The 24,756-nt window shown below is 40.1% G+C and overlaps 1 protein-coding gene across 1 annotated transcript in view; it reads left to right on the top strand.

Moving 5' to 3' along the window:
• LOC309338622 (uncharacterized protein) overlaps positions 1 to 24,756 on the top strand; it is a gene marked incomplete at both ends in the record, with an annotated part of 58,748 nt that overhangs the window by 25,880 nt on the left and 8,112 nt on the right. The window contains one exon of the mRNA XM_081855942.1: positions 10,435 to 10,553. Coding sequence (XP_081712068.1) covers positions 10,435 to 10,553 — 119 coding nt within the window. The remainder of the gene's footprint in view (positions 1 to 10,434; positions 10,554 to 24,756) is intronic.

Raw genomic sequence — 24,756 nt, forward strand, 5'->3', positions numbered from 1 at the left:
CACATTTGTTTGAAGAAGAACATTTTTGGCACAGGTCATTTGGAATGTAGAAACTGAAGGGTACAACTTGCTCAAAAGGAATAGATCAAAGAAGGATGGAGGAGAAGTAGCATTATATGTAAAGGATATGTACACTTGTGAAGAGATCCATGACTTGGGAAATAAAAGGCTGATTGAGAGAATATGGGTAAAGATTGTAGGAGAGGGAATCAGCAGTGACCTTACTGTGTCTGCTATAGACCTCCAAGCCAGACTGAGGAGTGGATGATGCTTTCTTAGAGCTGATTACCAGACATTCAAAAAGGACAGATATAGTAGTCAGGGTAGACTTCATCTGCCTCATTATCTGTTGGAACGCATACCTCCAAAAATGTAAAGTCCCAACAAAATTGCCTTGCTGACAATTTCATTTCCCAGAAGGTGGGAGAAGCAACAGAGGGGTCATCTCACACCTGGTTCTCACCAACAGGAAGGAAACTGATTGATGAAGTGAAAGTACAGGAAACCAGGGGTGCCACCTTGGATAAAATATTGGGGGGCAGGTAAGCCCCACTCCACATAATCGACCACGAAGTGCTGCACACACATCCATTTGAATGGCAATGCCTATCAACTGGGGGGGGGGTCCCCTCAAATATTTTATTGGGTGGGGACAAAGGGACCTCAGCCCCTAGGCATTGGCTCCTATGCAGGGAACCTTGGGAGAAAGAGTGCATGTCCTCACATGGAGAGTTCTACTTTGCACAAGGCAAATATTGCAATCACTTCTGGTTCTAACATATGAGGTTTTGCTGCTGTGATATGAGTTTTCCCATATATGAGTTTCCCTCAGATCCAGTTTTAGTTCAGCAGACACAGATGATTAGCCTGCAGTACTAGCCTGCTGAGGGATTCTGATCTGGAGACCACCTTTCCCTTCTCCACATGCTTCCCCTCTGTTGATTTATTTTTAATTCCTTGTGCAAGCTTATTATTCAGAATATGAAGCACACTGCCATATCTCAGTAAGATAATGTTCAAGTGCATTTTGTATTTAAGTTCTAAACTTTGAAGGTTTAATACTAGCCTTTTTGGACCCTGGCACACATTTGGAAATCGAAGAAACTGTTGTGGGTGCCACAAAATATCCATTTCACAGCAGAAGAAAAGGCAGTACTTGGAACCCCCCCCCCCAAATAAGCAAAATGCATATAACCCCCTCCAAAAAGAAACACCAACAACACAGGTAACCCTCCATTCTGGTAACCAGAAAAGTGCCCATGGGTGACACACTGAGAACTCCAATTTTAATGTGAGTTATTCTGCTGGCAAAACATCAGAAGGTAAAATGTGGGATGATTCTATCCTAATTAAAGCTTATCTCCCCACTTTTGTTCTTTAGATAAGTGGATGTGGTCTGCTTCTAAATATTTTTATATACCGGTAGATTTTAAAAACGTAAAGGCTTCAACTAGAGTGTAATGAACCAGCTGGGACAGAGGCAACAGTATAGCCTGAACAGCTTTTATACATTTTTCACCTTATATGGAAAGGTGTCTGCAACTTGTCAGGCAGAAGTAATATTTGCAGCTGTTATCACATTCCTTGAAGTCAGAAGAAATTGCTTATTTTTTACTGATAAAGTTTGCTGCATTTGTATGCTGGTTCAGTACTGGTTTGGTACTAGCTATGTTACTCTGGACAATTATTATTCCTAAGCAAGATAATACCTTTGCATTTTTTTTAGTGCTGTTACTGGATTCTTTCCTTTTCTCGAATAGAGAACTGTAAATGGATCCAGCTATATTCATGATTCTATCTCTAGGGGCTGTTGATATTTCCAAATCCAGTGCACCCTGCCAAGCCACTTCGTCAGTAACAACCTACCATTGAGCCAGCCAGCCTTCCCCACTCATCCCTGCTCCATAGGTCCATGATGAAACTGCAAACACATTGTAGCACTCAGTATTGTAGCCTAGTGTGGTACCAAATCCTGCGCAGCCTTTTATTTTTGCCTGTGGTGGCCCCTCACAAAACCCTTTAAAAATAATTGTAGCCATATGCATGTGAACTTTGTGTTTGTTATTTTTTTTGGGGGGGGGGAATCTCCATTTCAAAACGACATCTGCTATGTCTACAAAATAATAAAACACAAGTTCTGTTTGAGCAGTTTCATATTTGCTGCATTATTTTTTAGTCTTCAATTAATATGTAATTAATATAACTAATGTAACTAAATGACAATAAAACCAGAGAGAGTATCCTAGACTTTTCAGATGTGATCCAGCCAAGGCATGTTAAATGTCAATGATTTTGCTTTTGAAGTTAAGCTTGGGTTTTATTTTCTTCCATCCAAATTAATAACCTTAGGAGAACTTTGTGTCAGTGGAGTTGCACCCATTTACCTCTTGAGGAGAAGGCTTGAATTGCGAAATAGTTGCAATTCTGTACCCTGCATGTATGGAAGAGAGCAGAATGCTGACCAGGGCCCTGCTGGCCTTCCTATTCCATGTCTAATGTGAAGTCTCTTACTGTAAAATTCATACGAGCTCTCCAAGCTGCTCAGATTTACTGTTAAGTTTCCACCCATGTGCTTGAGCATTGCTATTTTAGTAAGATGAAGTCTATATATAGGAATAGTGGTAAAATTTAAATACTGTGCAAAACTTTGTTTTAAAGATAGAAACCTTTTGAAAAATTGAGTTATAAAAGTAAATGATATTGTATGGAAACCAAATGTAAAAGGATTTCATTTTGGTTTGTTACTAAGCAAATGACTAATGTTTCTGCTGGCATGCAGACCCTATAATTGGAGAATCTAGCATGTAAATGTTTTAAATACCAGGTTTGTTTCTTTTTGGTGCATAGAACTCTGAGACTATGATATCCAGGATACACAAATCTGGGTGAAATGGATTCTCTACCATTCAAACTTCCACTGAAGGCATTTTCAATTCACTCCAACAGGATTTGTGTAAGAGAGAACTGAGTTATGCCCCAGAGTTTTATATGTTGCCATGGCCATTGCAAAAGTGGGAAAGGAGGGGCAGCTACTTGCATCATAACTTTTTAGAGATGTAAGTAAACATATGAAGCTGCCTTATTCTGTCCATCAAATCACAATTTGTCCATCCTAGAGGTCCACAACCTTTTCTGGCCAATGGGTGCATTTGGATTTTTGAGCGAGTGCGGCGTGTGCTTCCCTTTCTGGCCACTTCTGCATCAGCTCCCCACCCCGAAGAGATAGAAAGAGAGAAAGCACTTGTACACACATCACTTTGCCAAGGCATCTGGCAAAATTTGGATCTAGCATTCTGGGCCTTAAAAATTACATAGAGCTGAGAGGGGACATGGGACAGAGGGTTGCTCTTCCAGCTCCCTCCTTCTGAATGCTCTTAAAGGGAAAGAAAGATAACCATGAGTGGGGAGAGCTCAGAGGCTTTGAGAGTACTAGGGGAGATCTCGAGGATGCCATTGTTTCCACAAGCACCACATTGACAACCACTGTTTTTGCCCAGTGGAATCGGCAGCAACTGTTTTAATGAGTTCTGATATTAGCTAGAGAGTGCAGGAACTGAAGCTGACACTAAGTTACTCAGCTTGAACTGTCCTGGTTAAGGTATAAGCAAGACTGAGTGTATCGTGAACATTTGTAAATTTGCCAACAAAGGTTGAAACCTAGCTTGGAAGACACAAGTACCCTGGGAATCTTGAGGGTGGTTCCCCCCCCCCCCATTGTTGCTATTTCAGAAAGCTGATTCCTCTTCACTAAGGGAAGTTGATGTAGGCATGCTAGCAGCATCTTCCAAGACTCAGAAGAGGGATGCGGTGGAATTCCATGATCAGCCCTGCACAGAGCTTTCTCAGTGCTTTCTCTTTATCCAGCTTACTCTTTCTTGCTCCTTTGTTTGATTCTTGCCCTCTAATTCCTATATATATATACTTTTCTTCCTTGCAAGGAAAACCCTTTAGATAATTTTTGAAAACTCTTGATTCTTGAAAACTTAATGAATTATGGGATGTGATGTGTGGCAAGTGCCAATTTGCACAGCTAACCCAGAATCAAGACTCTGTCATCTGAATCTCCATGTACAAAAAGTGGTTGTTTTCCTTGAACAGTCCCCCTGCCCAAATCAGACAATTCATTTGCTTCCATCAAATTGTGATAAGCCCAAACTCAGATTTGTTCTGCTTATTTAAGCAAAGTGAAGCCAAGTAAAAATGAGCCTACTACGATCTGAAAAACCTATGTAAAAGTAGGTTTGACTTGAAAACTAGCAAATCTAGTTGAATATTCTCTTTCAGTTATTGTTGCCTGGCCTTGAAAATGCATTTTCTGTAAAATTCAGTTATTTGGAAGTTAACAGGAAGGCGCAAACTTTGTACCTGGAGAAAGAGCTGAAGGTATGATGAGTGAACAAAGTCAGCTGGCAAAGAAATCCTACTGGGCCAATGCAAACAAAATTTAAGGTGGATTAAATGCTAAATCCAAAGTCCTGCTGGGCTCATACTAGCAGGGTGGAATGTCTAGAGCAGGGGCCTGCAACCTTTAAGACAAAAAGAGCCACTTGGACCCGTTTCCGAAGAAAAGAACAACTGGGAGCCGCAAAACTCGTCATTATAAAAATAACTTTTTTGTCACTTTTTAATTATTTCTTTGTTTGATCCCTCAGAATTACTCCTCCTCATAGAAATAAATGTTAAATTAACAAGTTACCTTTTTGTGTGTGTGTGTTCTTCACTCCCCTTCAAAACAGTGACCAGCGTACATGCCCCTTACAATGTAGCGGGCGGACGGGCGGGCGGGCGGGAAGGTGACGTCGGGACGGTGCGTGACTAACGCACGCACCGCCCCCATGCGACGTCACAGCCAATACAGCGCCCGCTACAGTGGGGAGTGTTGGGGCACACAATGTGCCTCCTCCTCTCGCTAGTATCCGCCCCGGAGCCGTGGCAAAGGTGTAAAAGAGCCACATGCGGCTCCAGAGCCGCGGGTTGCAGACCCCTGGTCTAGAGGGAGTGTTGCCACTCCTTTTGGTTCTTTCTGGGGAAAAAAGGATTTCCCTCTCATTGGGGCAATTGGAGGAAAATAAACTTTACCTGCTCTACGACTGCTGTAATTTTTCTTTCTTTCTGGGATGTGCTGATGTACTATTTTGTGGCACATAGTGACAAGAGTTTTCACAATATTTTTAACAAGATTAAGCTCATTTTAGTGGCAGGAATTAGGAAATATTTTGTGCCAATTAGCTCACGGCTCAGGAAACATCAATCCAAATAAAATTCCATTATGAAACTTGGAAGGAAAGGTTCAAGCAAATCCATTATTTTTGGATGGAACACTTTTCTATCACTTAAAAAAAAAAACACCTGACTATTTTTGGGCAGAATTTCTTACTCCTTTAAGGAACCCAACAGAGTTCGGAAACTATTGAAATGGGTAATGAAGAGTACATCCAGATTAGGAACATCTGGTCATAGTAGTGTACAGCAATTAATGGCAGGTTCATTAACCAGCTATTAAAGACCTGGGTTTGGGTGGAGTAGAAGCATGTCTTGGCTTCTACCCTTTTATAGTAAAGTCCTCAACCTGAAAAGTATCTAAGCACATCCTAGGCCAAAATGTGCCTCAGGCAGTAACTACCAGTAAGGTGTAAACAGCAGCTGTGCAGGCTTTAGGCTGGCTTCCTGTAGTACATTATTCCATTATGCAGATGTCCTATCATTGCACGGAATTTGCATAAACCCATCTTCAAATGACGGAAGAATTTTAAGAAGTAAGTTCATGCTACTTTATTTCATTCTTCTTTAAACTGGGCTATGTCCTCAAGCTCCCAAATGTTAGGTACCTAACATCTGTCAAAAGAGGACAAAACCCCCAACACGATTGCTACGTAAAGTTTTATTGTTCAGTTATATCCCGCTTTTTATTCTTCCATGGATATCAAGGGAATATGATGGTGTTGTTCATTCATGACCTGGCCTGGTCTGGAACTGATTAGACCTAGAACTTAGCTGAACTTTAACAAAGTGGTTGTGTTACAATAGTGTCTGCATAGCATGTGTTAAACTGTGGTGATGACTTGTGCTGCTGCTGGTTTCTTGTAGCCAGTATGCATGCTAAATCATAGTTTAGTGTTGCAAGAATAATCCTAGGCAAGCTTTGGACTCACAGATTCCCCCTCCCACAAAAGGAGAAATTCAGAAACTTTAGCTTGTAGCTGACATTAATTGAAACTTTTCATGTCGCTCAAAAACTTCTAACCCTTGTAAAATCTTATCCGTAGCTTGTTTGAAAGAATCCAACTTTGAACCACGGGATATGTAAATGGCTTGGTTAAACAGTAATCCGACTTGTTAACGTTAATCAGTTTTGGTTTCAGTTCAGACAACATGCAAAACTAGCTAACAGAAATTGGAAGGAAAAGCTTCTGAATGCCTCTTTGCAACTACATCTACAGAAAGGGGAGAATAGAGGACCCCAATCACTGTTGCAGCTTGTTCTTTCCACACTAAACAATGGTTTAGCATTATGTCTGAACATGAGCAAAATTTAGTAGTCATTCCAGTGTGATCTCCTTTCTGTAACATTCCAAGTGACTGCAGCAGAAGGATTTGGATAATGTTTTGTTTATTGCATAGTTGGGGGCAGTAAATTACTGCCTCCCTGTTCAGGTACATCAATCATGTAGCAAACTTTTTAAAGCAGTTGCCTCTTGGTTCTTGCCTGGGTAGTCTCTTTTGACCTGGAGTCATCAAGTTCTCTTTCAAATATTGGGAACATATGCATCAGTGAGACTTCACCTTTGTGTGTCCTTCAAGGGAATTAAGGCTCAGGTGTGGAATAATGGCATCACATTGCTACTGCATGCAATATATTACAACTTTGATAGGAAATGATTTTATGATCATTTTCCCACACAAAGATAGCTTTGTGTAACTAAGATACAACATGAAGCATCCCTTATGTGTAACAGGTGGGACAGTTGTGCTCCCTGAGCAATTTTGGTTTTTTAGGCTGCTATTTGTTGTGTCTCTTTCCTTAACTAATCACTCTGTTACCATGGTGTTGCTGTTTGCACCAGGAGTGGTCAGCATCTTGTCATGGAAAATCAGGCACTGCAATGAACTTATGCATGGTATATGTATTTTCATTGAACTCTATTGCTTTGGCAGCATAAACGTAGCTTTAAGCAGATGTAACTATTACTTATGCTTAATAAAAGTTACTTCATTGTGTGTTTCCCTTAGACATTCTAACCATAACTTATTATTGGTGTTGTTCCAGGTCTGTTAATTGGATTTCTGCTAATAAATTTTACACATTCTTCATTTATAGCTCTCCAGCAATTTTAATTGAAATCAGTTTCTTTTCTGCTTGCATTTGAAGACAAGAATTCCAATGTTGTAATGTCCTGTTTTGTACAATGTTGTAATGGTTGGAATCTTGGGTATTTGATCAGCTTCCACTATGAAACAAGGTTGTTTTGCTTTTGAGGAAGTGTCCGACACAAATGCAAACAGTCTTGTTATAATAGCTGGGAACAAATAATCTCTTTCAAATCTTATTGCTCATGCTTCCTTTTGGGTGTGATTTCCAGTTTGGTGTTGATATATGCTAATTCTGTTTTGCCTTGTATTATTGAGACAGGAGTTCTACTTCTTAATGAAATTGTAGGTAATTTGTTTTTGAATCCTTCTGGAATAGATGTTGGGTCCAAAGCACGGAAATTAATTGTTCACATTGAAAATTATATTTGATTCTCCATGTGTTACCCTTTTGAGCTTAGTATATTTCCAAGAACCTTCCTCACAAATGCTTAATAGATAGAATCTGTGATTGGTTCAGCACCAAATAAGAACTTTGACTGGCAAAATACTTGTAGAACCTCAATCATTCAACAAGGGATGAGCTAGGATTGAGAGTTCGTGGCTCACTAAGAACAGAAGCTGTTCCTACTCGATATAGACAGAAAGGCTGTATTACTTGGCGCTAGTCCAAGACCTGAAGAGCTTTAGGATGCTTTTTAAGGAGCTGGCCCCAACCTGTCCCTCATCTGAAAAAGCTTCCTATGAAGCACAGCTATTCCATGTGAGAAACAGAAAAGCAGTGATGCAGTGTTTATGATATTTATGTGGAAATTGTATTTTTCAGTTGAGTATTGAATGGTATGAGTGCCCATATGCCTATTTACAGGAAGGAACAGTTAGCTCAGTTGGTTACAGCATGGAGCTGATAATGACAAGGTCGCAGGTTCGATCCCCAGAGGACCACCTGCATATTTATGCATTGCAGAAGGTTGGACTAGAAGACCCTCGGAGTCACTTCCAACTCTACAAATCTAGGAGTCTACTGAGCTCTGCCCTGCCACAGTCAACCCCACCCCTTCCATCCAGTGGGGTGTGTTTGTATAGAGAGGGTGCATGTGCTGCATGCTTGCAAGACAGTATTCTTTTGTTTCCACCCAGCATGGGTTCACAAGTCACCCCTTGTACTGTCTTACTGAATAAGGAAGTCTTCACTTTGATGCAAGGCGTGAGCAATATACCTTGTGATACCCATGCTCTTGGGCTATCTCAGAGCTAGTTTAATCTTTGATCCTGAAAAATAATAGCAGCTTCTGGGAAGCTTTTATTTTGATGTCTGGATAGCCAAGTGATGTTCAACATCTAAGTGATGTTGGAATACATGCTTTCTTCCCCTAGGCAACTTTATAATGAAAGAAAGAGCACATTTATTTCATCCATGATTTTTTTGTACCATAGTAGTCTTCTACATCCCCAAAGAGTTCTCTTTAATGGCAGACAGGCAGTGGTCAGGTGCCTCTGCTGTTACCATGTGATGCCTTTGAACACCAATGGTCTGTGATAATTATCTCTATTAAGTAACCTCGAAAAGCAAATTTTTAAATGTCCTCATAAAAGTTTGTGCTTCACTCCCTCCAGGAATTTGAAAGAAACTTTTCATTTTAAAATAGACCTACTCTTCTTTCACTCTAGAACTGTTGCAAAAAATAAATATCTAGTACAACAAGGTACTAAATTCTGGGAAGAAGAAGCTGAAAAGCAGGCTTGTTAATTTCAGTTTCATATGAAATGCATCCAGAAATATTGCATGTTTTTCCAACTGGAAAGTGACTTGGTTGGTAGGAATGAAAAACGCCATTTAGCTGTTTAAAGATTTATCATTTAAGCTGCTTTATTTAGATAGTGAAGCAAAGTGGTGATGTCTTCAGTTTAGTTATTACAAACAAGGTGATGGAGAAGAAGACCAGAGGGATCTGGTTGCCTTCTAGGAAAGAGCAATGATGATAGTTTTGAGAACTGAGTTATGGGCACACTGTCCATGTAAAGTGTGAGCAGGTCATGTATGTCCAGCACAGTGTGGAGGCTTAAACTGAATTTGAGTTTTATTTCTGTATATCCCGCCACTGCATATGGGAGTATCCTGAAAAGGACTTAAGGCCTTTCCCTCTCTTTATAAAGACTTGGTAAATGTTGCCATTCCTGGACTATCCAGCTCAAGCACATTGAAGGAAGTAAGCAGCATATTGTTGTATGGAGTGAAGTAGTCCAAGTTGCACTTTCAGACTGTCACTATTTTGGGGTGGGATTCATTTACATATTGGCAAATCCATGTTGCACAGTTATAGTTGATTGGAAGCTCTTGCACAACAAATCTTCTTCCGCAGAAGATCAAGTCTTTTTCCCATTAGGAAAATGATGGGGAAATGTTCTGGAAAGAGTGAGATAACATTTGCTTTAATGCAACCCCCACCCAAACAAATGGGAATGAATGCTCATTAAATAGCCAATATTGTCTGATCTCCCTGCAAACCAATCAGGATGAATGCTCAATAAACAGATTGTCTGGAAGTGATCTCTGTCCTTGGTGGATAAGAAGGGGCATGAGTAAAATAAAGAACATTCTTCTGTATTATTGTCTTGCTTTGACCACTAGTGCTGAATTAAGAACATGTAATTTAGGCCCTTACTTGCAGTCACATAGATGCTTCACTGGCTCTGTGTTTCGTTCCTGGGGATACAATTACCTTTAGGAAATTGCATGCAAACAATTTGTTATCAAAGAATCAGCCACTGGTTTTACATCTTTAATAATGAGCCACTTTATATCATGAAAACACCACAAGAGTTTTTGTTGTAGAAGGGCAGAATCCAAAATTGCCCATCTTCATATCACCTAAACTGGGAAACCCAGATGTGTATCAAGAACTGAGTATCTCTAGAATTGATTGCCTCTAGAATAAAAGGCAAAAATGATATCCTTGGGGGAATTAATGGTCATTAGAAGAACTGTCTAGCATGATTACCTTTTATTCTATAGGGAAGGCACACCCAAGTTAGGTCTTTGGAAATGTACCCAAACATCTGCAGGTATTGGAAAGTATTTCTAATTTTATTCTAAATCTATGTTCAAATATTTTTATCTTTCAGAAGATTTGGTGAAGCGACCGAGTCATGTCAATGTGCTCAGTATACTAACATGTCTCAATGTTGCTGATTCAGGAAACGGTGGAAGAAAAGAGGAGAACCATAAAGCAAAAATCACCAAGGTTAGTTTATTTTGTTAAATTTACAAAGAAATTGTGGGAAAGTGGCAGCCAACATTCATTTATGTCTTGAACTAAATTTTATGTAAAGCCCCAGTTATTGCCTGACTGGGAAGTTTGCAGGCCTACTGTTTAACTGCTTTTGATAATTTGGAATGTTCACCTAAGAATAGATGCATTATTCATTGAATTCCACATTCCCATGAACAAATACAAATACAGGTGAAAGAAGATTCTCCCCCCCCCTTATGTGACAGTGTGCTGCTCTAGCCTAGATAAAAAAAATTGTGGACTTTGGAAGCTTTTGTTTCCATCTTTGCTTAACCACAGGTTGTATTCCCCCGCCCCCGAATTGGCAAACTGTTATTATTGTTAACTATGATTTCAAGCTTGCTTGTTTAAAGCAGACCATAGTTAACAATAATAACAGTTTGTTGGCTCAGATGACATGACAAGTTGTGGTAAAATAGAAGTGGAAGTGGAAACAAAAGGAAATGGGGGTGTGGGTAAGCTCAAGAATCACCTAGGTTCATTCATGTCGTGCTAAAGTATGATTTCACGTAATGTCTGAATGTAGCCATTCTGTTTAGCTTTAATTATTTGCAAATATAATAGGCCTAAAGAGTAAGCAAGCTGTGAAATGGAGCCCTAATTACTAATTATTTTGTGTGATTATTTCATTATGATATGATATTAAGAAACATCATTTTCTGTTGGACAAAGTAATATTTCCAAGTTCGGTCATTGCTCACTTTTTTATTTGGGTTCCAGGCATGTTGTGCCAGCAGGCAAACCTGAACATTAATCTAATTAGAAGGATTCCAAGATGTGAATAAAGCCTTTATTCACACTTTACAAAAAATTAATAATTGACCAGTGAAGTATTGGAAGGCATTTGATTGTTTATTAAATTTCCCTTATGTGTGGTTATTGCTGCAGAGAACCTACATCACAAAGAATTAGGCAGAATTAATTGATGGTGCCGCAGCCAGTTTAACCTTTAAAGTAAAGGTAAAGGGACCCCTGACCATTAGGTCCAGTCGTGACAGACTCTGGGGTTGCGGCGCTCATCTCACTTCATTGGCCGAGGGAGCCGGCGTACAACTTCCGGGTCATGTGGCCAGCATGACTAAGCCGCTTCCGGCGAACCAGAGCAGCGCACGGAAACGCCGTTTACCTTCCCCCCGGAGCGGTACCTATTAATCTACTTGCACTTTTACGTGCTTTCGAACTGCTAGGTTGGCAGGAGCAGGGACCGAGCAACGGGAGCTCACCCCATTGTGGAGATTCGAACCACTGACCTTCTGATTGGCAAGCTGTGGTTTAACCCACAGTGCCACCCGCGTCCCTTTACCTTTACCCTAATAATTGTGTCATTCCATTGGATTCTAAAGTAATAATGTTGATACTAATAGTGTGATTAGAGCACTGGCATACCCAAGTCCTGTCCAGAATAATTTCTTTCATGTTGTCTACAAAATTGTTACAGCTTTCCATGGGAAGAACTAATTGATGACATTAATACTTTTGTTTCTTAATATCTGTGTTATTTGCTATATTTCTCTACTCCCCTTTGTGCTGTTTTGCTTATTTTTTTTTTTAACTTTTGCCATTCCAAGGATATGTGTTGGGTAGCAATTAACAAGTAGATAAACCCAAGGATATGAAGTATACAATAAAACCTGGTTAATCTATTTATTTAAAAAATTAAGCTTGTTTCCTTGTGAAGTCAGTCATCCGCCCAGTTCAAACAACATGGTCATGCCATCATTGGTGATTGTAACCTTAAAGGATCATGGGCTTGCATTACTTTCTTACATGCTGATTCCTTCATCCCTTTCCTAGTTTCTTCAAAGCATGATCTCTGAATTGGCAAACCATGGTTTGAGCAAATAAAGGAAGGAAGGAGAAATTGGCAAGAATGATGAAGCAGCATCAGATTAACGCAACTCGTGTTCACAACTGCCAGAAAATGGTTTGGCTGTGATCTCTTGAGTCTGACCACAATTAAATAAGTGAAAATACAGTGATTATCACATTGATTTTCACACATTTAGTAACATTTACACAAGTGGTGATTTTAATAAGAATATGGTCTTTATCTTTTGCCTCTAATGAATTGTGTTTGCTTTATTTGTCAAAGTTTTACTTTCTCCTCAGGATTATGTCAGCTTTCCTTGCCAAATTTTGAATTTGCACAGTTGGCTGTCAGGATTTGATTGGCATTGGTTTACTTTAAATTTAAGACTCCATTAGAAGCAGGCGTGGAGGCAGAGAGAGGAAATATTTTGTATATTGTTATTTTTACTGGCCTTTGAATGGCAATGGCTAAGGTTTTCAGAAAAGCCCAAAGAAATGAAAAGTTTAGTAGAAATGCCTAGTGTAGCCCAAACTTAAAGAATATCCCATTCAGTATGCAGAGACGTTTTTTAAATATTTCCATTTCATAATAGTATGATTTCCTCTAGACAAACACCTAGGCAGTGTGTAAATGAGCATACTATTAGTACTAAATAAACAACACAGGGGAAAAAGAAGCTTTATAAGCAGCAAGTCAAGGTAGGGGTATTTCCCAACACAGATATGCATTCTTTTTGCTTGCCCTTTCTATTTAAAGGTGAGGCTTTTTGGAAACAAAGATTGTGTGTAAGTGTATGTTGCTTAAAATAACATTTTGGCCCGTGCTGTATAGTAATGTTGTTTTCTATCTATTTGCATTGGTTTTAAGCCATAAAACAACTGTACATCCTAATAGCATTTCTATGCAACTGTATTTTTTATTTTAAACTTTACATGTGTTTGAATGCATGTGAATACCCCACAACTGAGTTACAACAATCTGATATGAGAAGTTTTGACAATGAGCTGGACAATGAAATGGTTTACATGTACCATGTAATGGTTTACAGTAACTTTAAGTCCAACCATGGTTTAGTGTATTGTGGGTTCGTGGAGAGGAAATTGCAACCGCTGTGCTCCTTTCCTAATCCTCATTCTACTGTGAGCTAAGCCATGGTTTGCTTTGGTCATCTGAACCCAGGCTCATGGCTTGTCTTCTTCCAAACTACTCTTGGGTTTACAGCTCAAGGTTTGCCTGGAGGAGACAAACCACAAGCTTGGGTTCCGACAGCCATGCTGAAGCAAATCATGGCTTAGCTCACAGCAGCAGGAGGACCAGGGAAAGAGTGAAATGGTGGCAATCTCTCCTCCAGGGGTCTGTGCATTTGTGCTGTTTGACAGGTTGGTTTAGTGCTGTATGCAAACCAGCTCTATGTTGGGGCATGTAAGCCTTCCAAACTGAACCTTATTGTGATTCCCTGTTCTGGGCCTGTAATCCATGCTTTTTCAACAATTCATATTCCTGTATGTGAAGAGGTTCACTATAGCTAGTGCCTGGATACATCCAGTCCAACCCATCTTCTTGTACGTCTTCTTCAGTAGGACAAATTTTTAGCTTTTAAGAGAATATGAACAACATTTTCAATTGTTCTTCACCAGTTTTGTAATATTGATAGAGACTAAAAAGCAAAACTTTAATTCTGTTTTTAACTTCTCATGACATTATATTTATAAGATGTAAGATATAGGTAATGTTCATTGAATGAGGGGAAAGTCCATGTACACTTATAGTTTGTTGGCCCACAGGAGCTTGTAATACCTTCTTTAGCTTTTAGGAATCAGTTAGTTTTATATTTCTCACAATAACTGTTTGCTTTTGCTAGGCATGACCCTGAGCAAATAAATGCCTGAATTTAGACACTGAACTGCTCCCTTTTTTGCAGGTGCTTTGTTTCTTCAGACTCTACTAACTTCTAAAGAATCTTTGAATTGTGTGTGTGTGTGTGAGAGAGAGAGAGAGAGAGAGAGAGAGACAGACAGACAGACAGACAGACAGACAGACAGACAGCCCATCTGGCTATTTAGCAATCACAAGATTTAAGTGTCCTGAGCTCTCATATGGATCAGAGATAATCATCTGTCTTGTAAAAGGCAGGATAAACTGGGGCTGAAATCCTAAGAGCTAGATCATGGTAAATGAAATGCTATATCACTGTAACCATCCAGCTAGTGTATGTGTGTAGGCGCATGCACCCACACCCATATATGCATGTATGTCTTGCTGGTGACCTAGAGAGTTGTGGCATATGACCTTTTCATTTGCTGGGTATGTGATTGCCAGATATGGTACTCCATAGCCAGTACACAAGCTAACCAGCTTCAAACTGTAGCAGCACAAGCTGATTAAGTTAAGATGGGCTAATCATACAAAGTCTGAGTTGCTCCTGTGCCCTAATAACCATAATGAGAAAAACATGGTGGATGGGAGGTTAGGCGAAAGGTTGAGTTGCAAATATTCTATTTAGAATCACTGCAGGACACATAATTTCCTATGGGGAAATTGGATTTTGCTGGACTGGGGTTAGTGAGGGGATGTGTGGGGAAGAGAACAGCTTTTTCTTATTGAAGGGAACTAGGGGTCACAATAGGCATAGCTGTCAACTTTTCCCTTTTCTTGCAAGGAATCCTATTCGGAATGAGGGAATTTCCCTTTAAAAAAGGAAAAAGTTGACAGCTATGACAATAGGTGGAGTTCAGTAATATGGGTTCCTTCTCCATCTTCCTTCCTTGCAAAAATAGAAAGTACACTTAAGCAATGTAGTAGAACTACTGCCTTGTTTCTGCCATACCATCAGTTCCTCTAATCCAGTACTGGCTCCTCTGACTGGCATTGATTCTCCGAGGTCTCAGGTTCAGGGTTGTATGCAGCCCTGCTGCCTGGGCATCTGAATATGAAACGTGCTTACCACAGACTTGTGGCTTCTGTCTTATACCTTCAAAGACGAATAGTCCTCCTTACTGCAGACATTTGCCCTCCAGCATTGAAAGTTGGAGGTGGGCCTGGGCAATGGAGAAGTGACAGAGCTTGTGCATCCCTGCTGTCTCTCCAAGGATTCTAGTTGAGAGTGCCTGCTTTAATGTGGTAGACTTCTGGGTTAAGGAGCTGGTGTGGGGATATGCCTCATATTTGGAACTTATCGTGATTTATTCCTGCATTACAGATATTGAGAGTGCTTTAGATTTAGAAATGTGACACTTAGTTTTTATTGTCTGAAAACTTTTAAGTCCCTTCAAAATAGGTTGCACAGACTTGATGAGAACCAGGTTTGACTTCTTACACCATGGAGGCGGCCTTAATGGACCTTCCTACCCCTCTTGCCACAGTCATCGGATTTCCTTATACCATAAAAAAGAGCCAAGAGGGCATGCAGTTGATATGAATTCTTTCCTTTATCATGGGAATTTTACATTTCTAGCCATCTGCGACTCTGTAAACAGGAAACATGCAGTGAGGTTACCGAGTTAGAAATGAAAATCCTGCCTCATGGATCATTTTAATGAATGGTTGCAATTTACAGGTTCTTTCCCCCATTTTCATTACCACCTTCCTGTCTTAAAGCTTGTCTTCTGAATATTAATAGAACAATGTTGTGAAATATGAACCTTTCTTAACAGGAAAAAGGGCACAAAACTGTTAGACAAAAGTACTGGATTCTATTCAGTCTCAAACAGATGAGCAGATAAAGCTTAGCATGCTGTTTTCTTCTTTCCTGTTTCCTATATGTCAGTAGATGTGCTTTTGGCTGTTTCCTTTGAATAGGCTCAGTGGACTTAAGCCTGAATTCATAGCAACCTTGGGGAGCTTTTGCATATTCTTATTATGATGGTTCAGTGAAGTGTATTAGTAGAAAGGGACATCGGCCATAACATATTCTATGAAGAATGGGAGAAACTCTGGAAAAAAAAAATTAAATTCACAGCTTGCATAACGTTAAAAGAGAACCTCATGAAGATGTTCTACCGTTGGTATATAACACCTGCAAAATTAGCAAAAATATATAAAACTTGTAATAAATGCTGGAAATGCAGGGAAAAAGAGGGATCCTTCTTCCACATGTGGTGGGACTGCAGAAAGGTCAAAGGTTTTTGGGAAAGTGTACATAATGAAATGAAGAGTATATTAAGATATAACTTTGGGGAAAAACCGGAGGCTTATCTGTTAGGACTAGCAGGAAGTGATATAAAGAACAATGACGGTAAATTCTTCCAATATGCAACAACGGCCGCAAGGGTCCTATTGGCTCAAAATTGGAAACAACAGAACATACCGACGCTTGAGGAATGGAGAGCAAAACTACTAGAATACGCGGAGATGGACAGATTGACGGGGAAAATTAGATATTTAAAAGACCAAAGGTTCATTGAGGACTGGGGGAAATTTGTGGAATATCTGGAAAATATAAGTGAGGGTCAGATAACGCTAGTCGGGTTTAAAAAGGCTCTGTGAAAAGGTTGGAATATTGTCTAAAGAGAAAAAGAAGGAAAGAGAAAATAATGTCAATATAAGCTAGGATTTGTGTGAATCTGTTAAATAAGGGTATGGATGATTCGAGGGGAAGCTGAAGGAAGTCTCAAAGAGAGAAATCTGTGACAATAAGGTGTAAACTGCTTTATTTTTTGTTTGTTATGATTTAAAAACAATAAAAATTATGCACGGGAAAAAAAAGAAATGGTATAAACAACAGAAGTTTCTCCTTTGGATGTGTTTTGCATGCCTTTGGGGAAATGGCATGTTCTATAGGTTCACTTCACTTTAATTTTGGAAACTTTTTGAAAGCCTTTTCCACAGGGGCTTTAAGTGTATAAAGCTGTGTGCTTCGACGTACACAATCAGAAAGCTGCCCAGTTCTGCCCTCTCCTCTCACTATACTCTCTGAAAAGCCTTTCCTGAAAGATGGGGGTCTCACAAAAGGAATGTGGAATGGGTTTGGCAGTGGGGAGGGAGCAGGAGGAACTGGTGAAAATTGGCTTTAGGCAGCTCCACATTTTTCACAATTCTAAATTGTGAACTATAACGATTATTGATATTTTGTAGAGTTCCTGCTTTGCTACACCTCTTGACTTGCTCCTTCTGCTCAAGGCGATGACTGTTAATGCACAATAAGTGACTGTTCTGCTCCTGCCCTCTTTTATTACACTGATTGTCAAGTGGTGTTTCCATAGGATGAACTTTCACCAAAGGACAAAGTGCCTTTCAAGTAGTCTGTGCCTTTTTATAAAAGAGGGTGTTGTCAAACACAGTTCCTACTGATGATGTTGCAACAGGAGGGCTTGACCAAGACTGCAATTGCCCTCTTTCCTTTTCCTCATGTTTGCAGTAAAGATTTATTCTGATGAATGCAGAGTAAACAATGACATTGATTCGTAAATGGAGGTAGCTTGGTAAAAACAATGGGTGTAGATTTAAACATAACCTTGAGGTAGATGTGGATTGTTTTGTTAGTACTAGTCTAAGGCTGAGCCAGAATGAAAGAACATTACCCCCACCCCGGCTGCTGCCAAAAAAAACCCAGGTCATCCCCATGGGAAAAGGATACCCCCAACCCCAATTTTGGCTATCTTGTGGGAAGGAAAATGTTTGCTTTCACCACATTGCTATATGGGATGTAATTGTTCTGCTTTTGACAAGAGGGGATTTGTCCCATGGTCACTTCATTGTACTGGGATCCAAACAGTATGATACCAGCATCTGGTGGTATAGATACTGGAAGTGTGGTGCAGCGTACCAGTTCAAACACAACTACAGAGCTGAAGTGGCTCTATTCAAGATTAGGCAGAAGAAACGAAACTTAAAACAAATAGAAGCTAAGTCAAGGAAGAAATGAGAATAGAAACACCCTGTTGAGAGTTGTTGCACTAGGAAAGGCCGGACAGACTCTGGGGGGTTCTATGCTAGTTCAGCCTGACCCCTTCCAGATCATCAACTGGGCTACAAAATGCAGTTAGTGCCTCCTACACCTGAAGAGATCCTTCTTAAGTTTCTTCGCAGCCAGGTGTACACTCTAACTCTGTATCACCCAGCACACCTTAGGTCCTGGGAGCTGGGATACACATGAAGGGAGAGGGTCTGTATCCATGGTGTGGTGTACATTAAGGTTGCAATCCCAAGCACATTTACTAGAGAGTAAGCCCTACTGACTTCTGAGTTAGCATGCCTGGGGTTATGCAGTAACACAGTTCCAGGAATTTGGAAGACTGTACATTAAAATGTTCACAGATGGAACGGAAATTATTGGGCATTCAAAAATGGTTAAAATAATAAATCAGGATGAGAGAACTTAAAACATCTGGCTTAAAATGAGTATAGTTTCTAGGTAATCATTCTGACCTAAATAGATGGTTGAATTAAGGCCAGTCCAGAAGTTACATGGAAAGGCTTCTAGGTGAACTTGTTCTGATTGTGAATTACACCCAGTGCTTGACAACAGTTTTATGAACTGATTAATGATCTGTGTTCTGTAGGTGTGGGTTTCCGCTTTTCCTGGCCAGTAGTACTGTTAGCATTCTACAAGTGCTGCATTCCTAGAAAATTGGGAAAGGGTTCCAAAAGGAAACGATTGAGCAGCAAACTAAACAAAGTAAGAGCTAATATTCCTTTCTGAAAACTGAATCAGAAGTTATTTCTGTAAAACACCAGTCTCTTTGCTTTTTAGTGTGTCCATGAGACTTCTTCATATCAAGCATGAATTGAATCACCTAACCACCACATAATTACTCGTTTTGTACAATTGTGACATGTGTCAGAAGCCACCCTGTGAACCAACTCCCATTATATAAGTTAGGTAGTTATGATATGCATGAGCTGGTCAAGGGATTTCCTAATAATCTAGGTTTGTTAAGAGTGGCCCTCATATTTCTCAGTTCCTTCAAAACCTGCTAGGCTGACACATCTGCAGCTGCAAGGCAACCTCTGCTTCCCTGCCACATTACTATTAGTATTGTTATTAATTTATCTAGGGTTGTATCCAGTGCTCCACGAGCAGAGGAACTCCTCCCCCCTGCACACCAAAGTGTTCCCCTACCTTCCAGAGGTGCTTTTGAGGGTGGGCGGGTGGGTGGCTGGCTGCATGGGAGAGGCGAGGAGGGTTGAAATTCTGTCCAACAAGTAGAAGTCTCTTGTGCTGATGGAGCAGGAATGTTGGATTACTGCCCTAAAATTATCTCCTGCCTTTCCTCACAAAGGAGCTCAGAGGCACAAGCACAAGGTGATAAAATTACAGCTTTAAAATAAAAATGTATTTAAACATTTAATAACATCTACAAACATTTAAAAGCATTGAGAGCATCTAAAAATGTGCCAAACAGCTACGTGTAATTTCAAGGTCATCAATAAAAGTTATCTTTCAGTATTCAAATGCTTGGGTGTACAGGAATGTTTTAAAGTTTTTCCTAAAAGTTAATAATCGGGGAAATAGATGCACCTCACCAGAAAAAGCATTCCATAGACATGGAATTGCCACCAAGAGGGCCAGCTGGGAAGATCCCAGCAGTATCAGCACCAATAGGGACTTCCCTGCTTATCTTAGAACCTAATATGGTTGTTCCTCAGGAGGAGATCTTTCAGGTACCTGGGTCCCAAGCCATTTAGGGCTTTGTACACTAGAGCTTAGAACGCAGGTGGCACTATGGTCTAAACCACAGAGCCTACGGCTTGCTGATTAGAAGGTTGGCGGTTCGAATCCCCACAACGGGGTGAGCTCCCATTGTTTGGTTCCTGCTCCTGCCAACCTAGCAGTTCGAAAGCACATCAAAGTGCAAGTAGATAAATAGGTATAGCTCTGGCGGGAAAGGTAAACATGCGCTGCTCTGGTTCGCCAGAAGCGGCTTAGTCATGCTGGCCACATGACCCAGAAGCTGTCTGCAGACAAACGCCGGCTCCCTCTGCCTATAGAGCGAGAAGAGCGCCGCTACCCCAGAGTCGGTCACAACTGGACCTAATGGTCAGGGGTCCCTTTACACTAGAGCTAACACATGGACTTGTGTCACCTGTGCTGCCACTGCCTGTTTTATCACCCAGAGCTCATCAGAAAACCAATAGTTATACCTAAAGCTTTAATGCTTTTGAAGAGCACATTTTTTGCTTTCATTATTTTTAACTGCTTCTGAAGCAGGACTGATTTTATTGACACAGGGCCAACCAATCAGTATTATGCAAATCCAGGCTCAACACTGAGTGGGGAGAAAGGACCCCACTTAACCTGGGGGATAACACAGTACAGTATACAGGAATCAGAAATGTGAGTGTTCTACCAATCAGTGTCTAGATGCAACCCTTGTTATGGGATCCTCTCAAGGGATCACTCTGGGTGGCTGTTTCCCTCCTCAGCCACTGTGGAATAATGCACACAGCTTCAAAGACAGCATTATTCTGACTCCCAGATGCTCAGGATTAACGACAGGCACTTGGCTATCTGAGCACATTTAGCAGAAAGAAAGCTATATTATGCAGTGCTAGTTAGGAACTGCAGTTCTTTTGGGGCACTAACTAGGAAATGTCTGACCATTTTAATCATTTGTATACATTATTTTCCCTGTGTGTATTCGATCAGCTGGTCTTGTGAGTTGGTACCACGAAACGTGATGTTTCAAATATTAAAGTTAAGCAAGGTTGTATCTCCACCTACAGAAATCTTTCAAATGTGTTTGCAGGTGACTAGAATGCTGGATGCCCACAAGTCAGATTTCAGCTTCTCTACAACATGTGTGGACTATTAAAAGCAGGATTCACGGGGAAGTAACAATAGCTCTACATCCCAATCATAACAGCTGCATTTTAAATATACTTTCAATGTATTTTAGTGATTACTGTCATTGAGGCAAATGTTGTCTAGAAGTGGGAATGAATATTCTATTATGGTATTGGTTTGGCTTAGCACATCAGGTTCCATTTCATTTTTTAGAAAGTTCATACTTTTCTAGTGGCAAAACATCCCCCCCCCAAAAAAAAAGTTATCTTGCACATAATTGACTGAAATCTGTCTTCTTCTCACTTTAGCATAGCAATGCAAGTACAGTGCTACCTCAGGTTAAGTACTTAATTCATTCCGGAGGTCCGTTCTTAACCTAAAATTGTTCTTAACCTGAAGCACCACTTTTGCTAATGGGGCCTCCTGCTGCCGCCACACTGCCGGAGCACAATTTCTGTTCTCATACTGAAGCAAAGTTCTTAACCCGAGGTACTATTTCTGGGTTAGCGGAGTCTGCAACCTGAAGCGTATGTAACCTGAGGCACCACTGTAAGTGTATTTTAGAAATACAGTCTAAGATTGTTATAATGTTGCCTATATTTTTTTTCTCCGTTGTAGAACATTTATAGGGGAGAAGTAAATAATCTAGATTATCTGTCAGATTGATAATTAACCATTTGTTCCGTAGAGACGGGCTTACTTTTTCTCTATGTGGTGTGTGTTCCACATAAAATTTCAGCAACTTAAAAAAATAAAATAACAAAGCATTTATTTGTGGCTCCCGAAACCAATGGAATAAGACAGCACTGGATTCTGGCAACAGTTAGAATAAATCATATTACAGCTTTGTTCTATCATCATAAGTCTGGGATCTCCAATTACTATTTGCAGGAGAAATGGCCATGCAAGTTTGTGTTAGAATGGCAGAAACTGCTTCTGATCCCTGATAAGATGCAGGCCATTGTGAGGAAGCTGGATGACTTTTCTGAGTGAGCTGTTTTGTTACATGTGTTTGCTGCTTATCTAGATCTTTTTATGCTGTTATGCTATATGTGTTATCTTGCAAAATGATTGATTAAAGAGGAAAAGGATTACCACACTACAGGTATCTGAAGAAGTGTGCATGCACACGAAAGCTCATACCAAGAACTGACTTAGTTGGTCTTTAAGGTGCTACTGGAAGGAATTTTTTTGTGTTCACACTACAGGATAATTTCTTAATAAGATAATTTTTAGTTTTAAATGTTATCTCCTCACCTTTATGTCCTCAAATAGCACCCTTGGCAGCAAATAGGAGCCAGGCAAGGGGGATTCTCAGTAGTATCAGGGATTGCTTTTTCTTCAAAAGTGCCAGTTTCAAAACCCTTTTGAAAGCATGAATAGCTTTTAAACAACTGTATATTACTTCCATGTTCATTTGTGAATCCACTGCTTTCATTGTAGCTTCTCCTGCCTCAAATGTTGCAAGCGCCTCAGGGCAGGAACCCTGTGCAATCAACACTGATGGCCCTCAACTAACAATTGCAATGATTAGCAATATCGCAACACACTTGCATATTTCTCTGCAGTGCAGAGTTTCAGAATACAAACGATGTTTTAAACAAAAACTAGAGAAACATGTAAGAGTTGCTTCCATTCAGTTTTTGCTTCCTGTCTATTTTACTTGCATGATTAAAATGGGTTCACATGGTGATGTTCTCCTTGATTAGCATGATGGGCTGTAAAAGAGTAAAAGAACCCGTGTGTGTGTGTGTGTGTGTGTGTGTGTGTGTGCCACCCCCATCCCCTGCTTCCCAACAGACCATGAGTAGAAAGAGTCCCTTGAGACTTGGCGAGTAAGTCCCTTGAGACTTGGCGAGTAAGTCCCTTGAGACTTGGCGAGTAAATGACAGTTGTTTGAACCTGTCATTTCAAACAAAGGCACCTCCAACAAGCAAAATGGCTGAGAGTTATTAGATGCCTTGGCAGATGTTGAACTTGTCTGTGTCATTAATTTTGCCTTGGGCAGCTTTTCTTATAGCAGCAAATTCCAATACATCACTCAGCTTGTGATGTGCAAATGCAAATAGACACACTTTTATTTTACATGTTATGTTTTTGAGAGCATTTTATTTGAAATTATAATGCCATATTTCCTCCCTGGATAAAGCTAAGCTAGCCATATACATACAGTATTCCCCATGCATTTTTATGTAAACAAATGGCAATGGCAATCTGATAAGCCAACAAACTAGATTAGGGCTTCTTATTAGATAACATAAGACGATTTGCTATGAGTAGTTATTATGGAGTTGAGAAGCAAAAAACTGGAATGTCAGAAATATTCTTTCATATTCACATTATATTGGACCCAAGTTAAAACCAGGGAAATGCCTGAAATTCTTTACATCCTGATTCCCGATAAGAGAAATCCACTTTAAAATTTCTGCAGCTAAATGGGCTGAGCTAAGTATATTTGACTGATGAGAGGAAATTAGAACAATACCAAAGAATATAGGTATAGCGATTACAATACAATTAAACACCAGAGATCAGGATGTCTATTAATGCAAGCAGAGCTAAATACAGGTGCCCTGTTGCATCCAGAAATAGCAAAAATGGGTAAAAATGATTGACAATAAAAGAGGTAGAGAAACTGAAATCTCATGGGAAAATAATAAATGGAAATCACCTGAAGAAATCAAAGCAAAAATTCACAGGTTGAACATAAAGGATAGGAACCCCTTATGCAGTACTTAATTCACATTGCTATTGTATCATTTAACAGTCTGGTGCTATATGAGAGAGAGAAACAGAAAGAGAGAGAGAGAGGGAGGGAGGGAGGGAGGGAGGGAGGGAGGGAGAATGTCATACAGGTCCTCCCCACCTGATTGCCCCCCTTAATCTTGGCCAAACACCAGGGTTTTGTTTTGTTTTTAATGAAGTTTTCCTGAAATATAGTGACTATTACTGACTACTTGAAAGTACAGTAGTCGGGTATTGCCTTGTACACAGCTCAACACACATACAAGAGAAGGAGCATGGAAAGAAGTGGTAACACACTAATATAAATCAGGATAGCCATATTGCCCAATCAACTACTCTCAAGCATAAGAAATAAGATCCCAGATGATGTAGAAGCGTTCTAGGTCCTCCATCTCTTTGGAGACCCAAAGGTTATGTGTTATTCTTTTCTGCAATAGCCAAAGTCCATAGGTTTTCATACCAAAAAGACAAATGCTGATTTTTTAAATAAAAGTTTTGCATGGCAGGGCTAATGAAATCCTATCTGCAGTTAGCACCCCATCAAAAGTTCTGTTTTCTAAAATTGGTTGAAAAGATGTGTCATATTATTCCACCTTACCCCTTTTGTAGCTTACTTGCGGTGATGGAGAGTGGTAAGAGCAGCTTGGCAGTTCTGTGCTGGTTTTAACAGCTTCAGCTTCAGCTTCAGAAGGGCTATTGCAGTCTGTGTTGTATGAATTATCTGTGTAGGATGAATTATTGTAACAATTACAAGGCAACTTTTTCCACCCTGTAAGGCTCAATCTAGTGGCAAGTCTTGTTCTACAGTATTTTGCATTTCTTGGGTGGGCTGGTGGGGAATACAAAAAAATTCAGAAATCACTAAAAGTGTCCAC

Source organism: Podarcis erhardii (genome assembly GCF_964252035.2).
Source record: "Podarcis erhardii genome assembly, chromosome: 3".
NCBI lineage: Eukaryota > Metazoa > Chordata > Lepidosauria > Squamata > Lacertidae > Podarcis > Podarcis erhardii.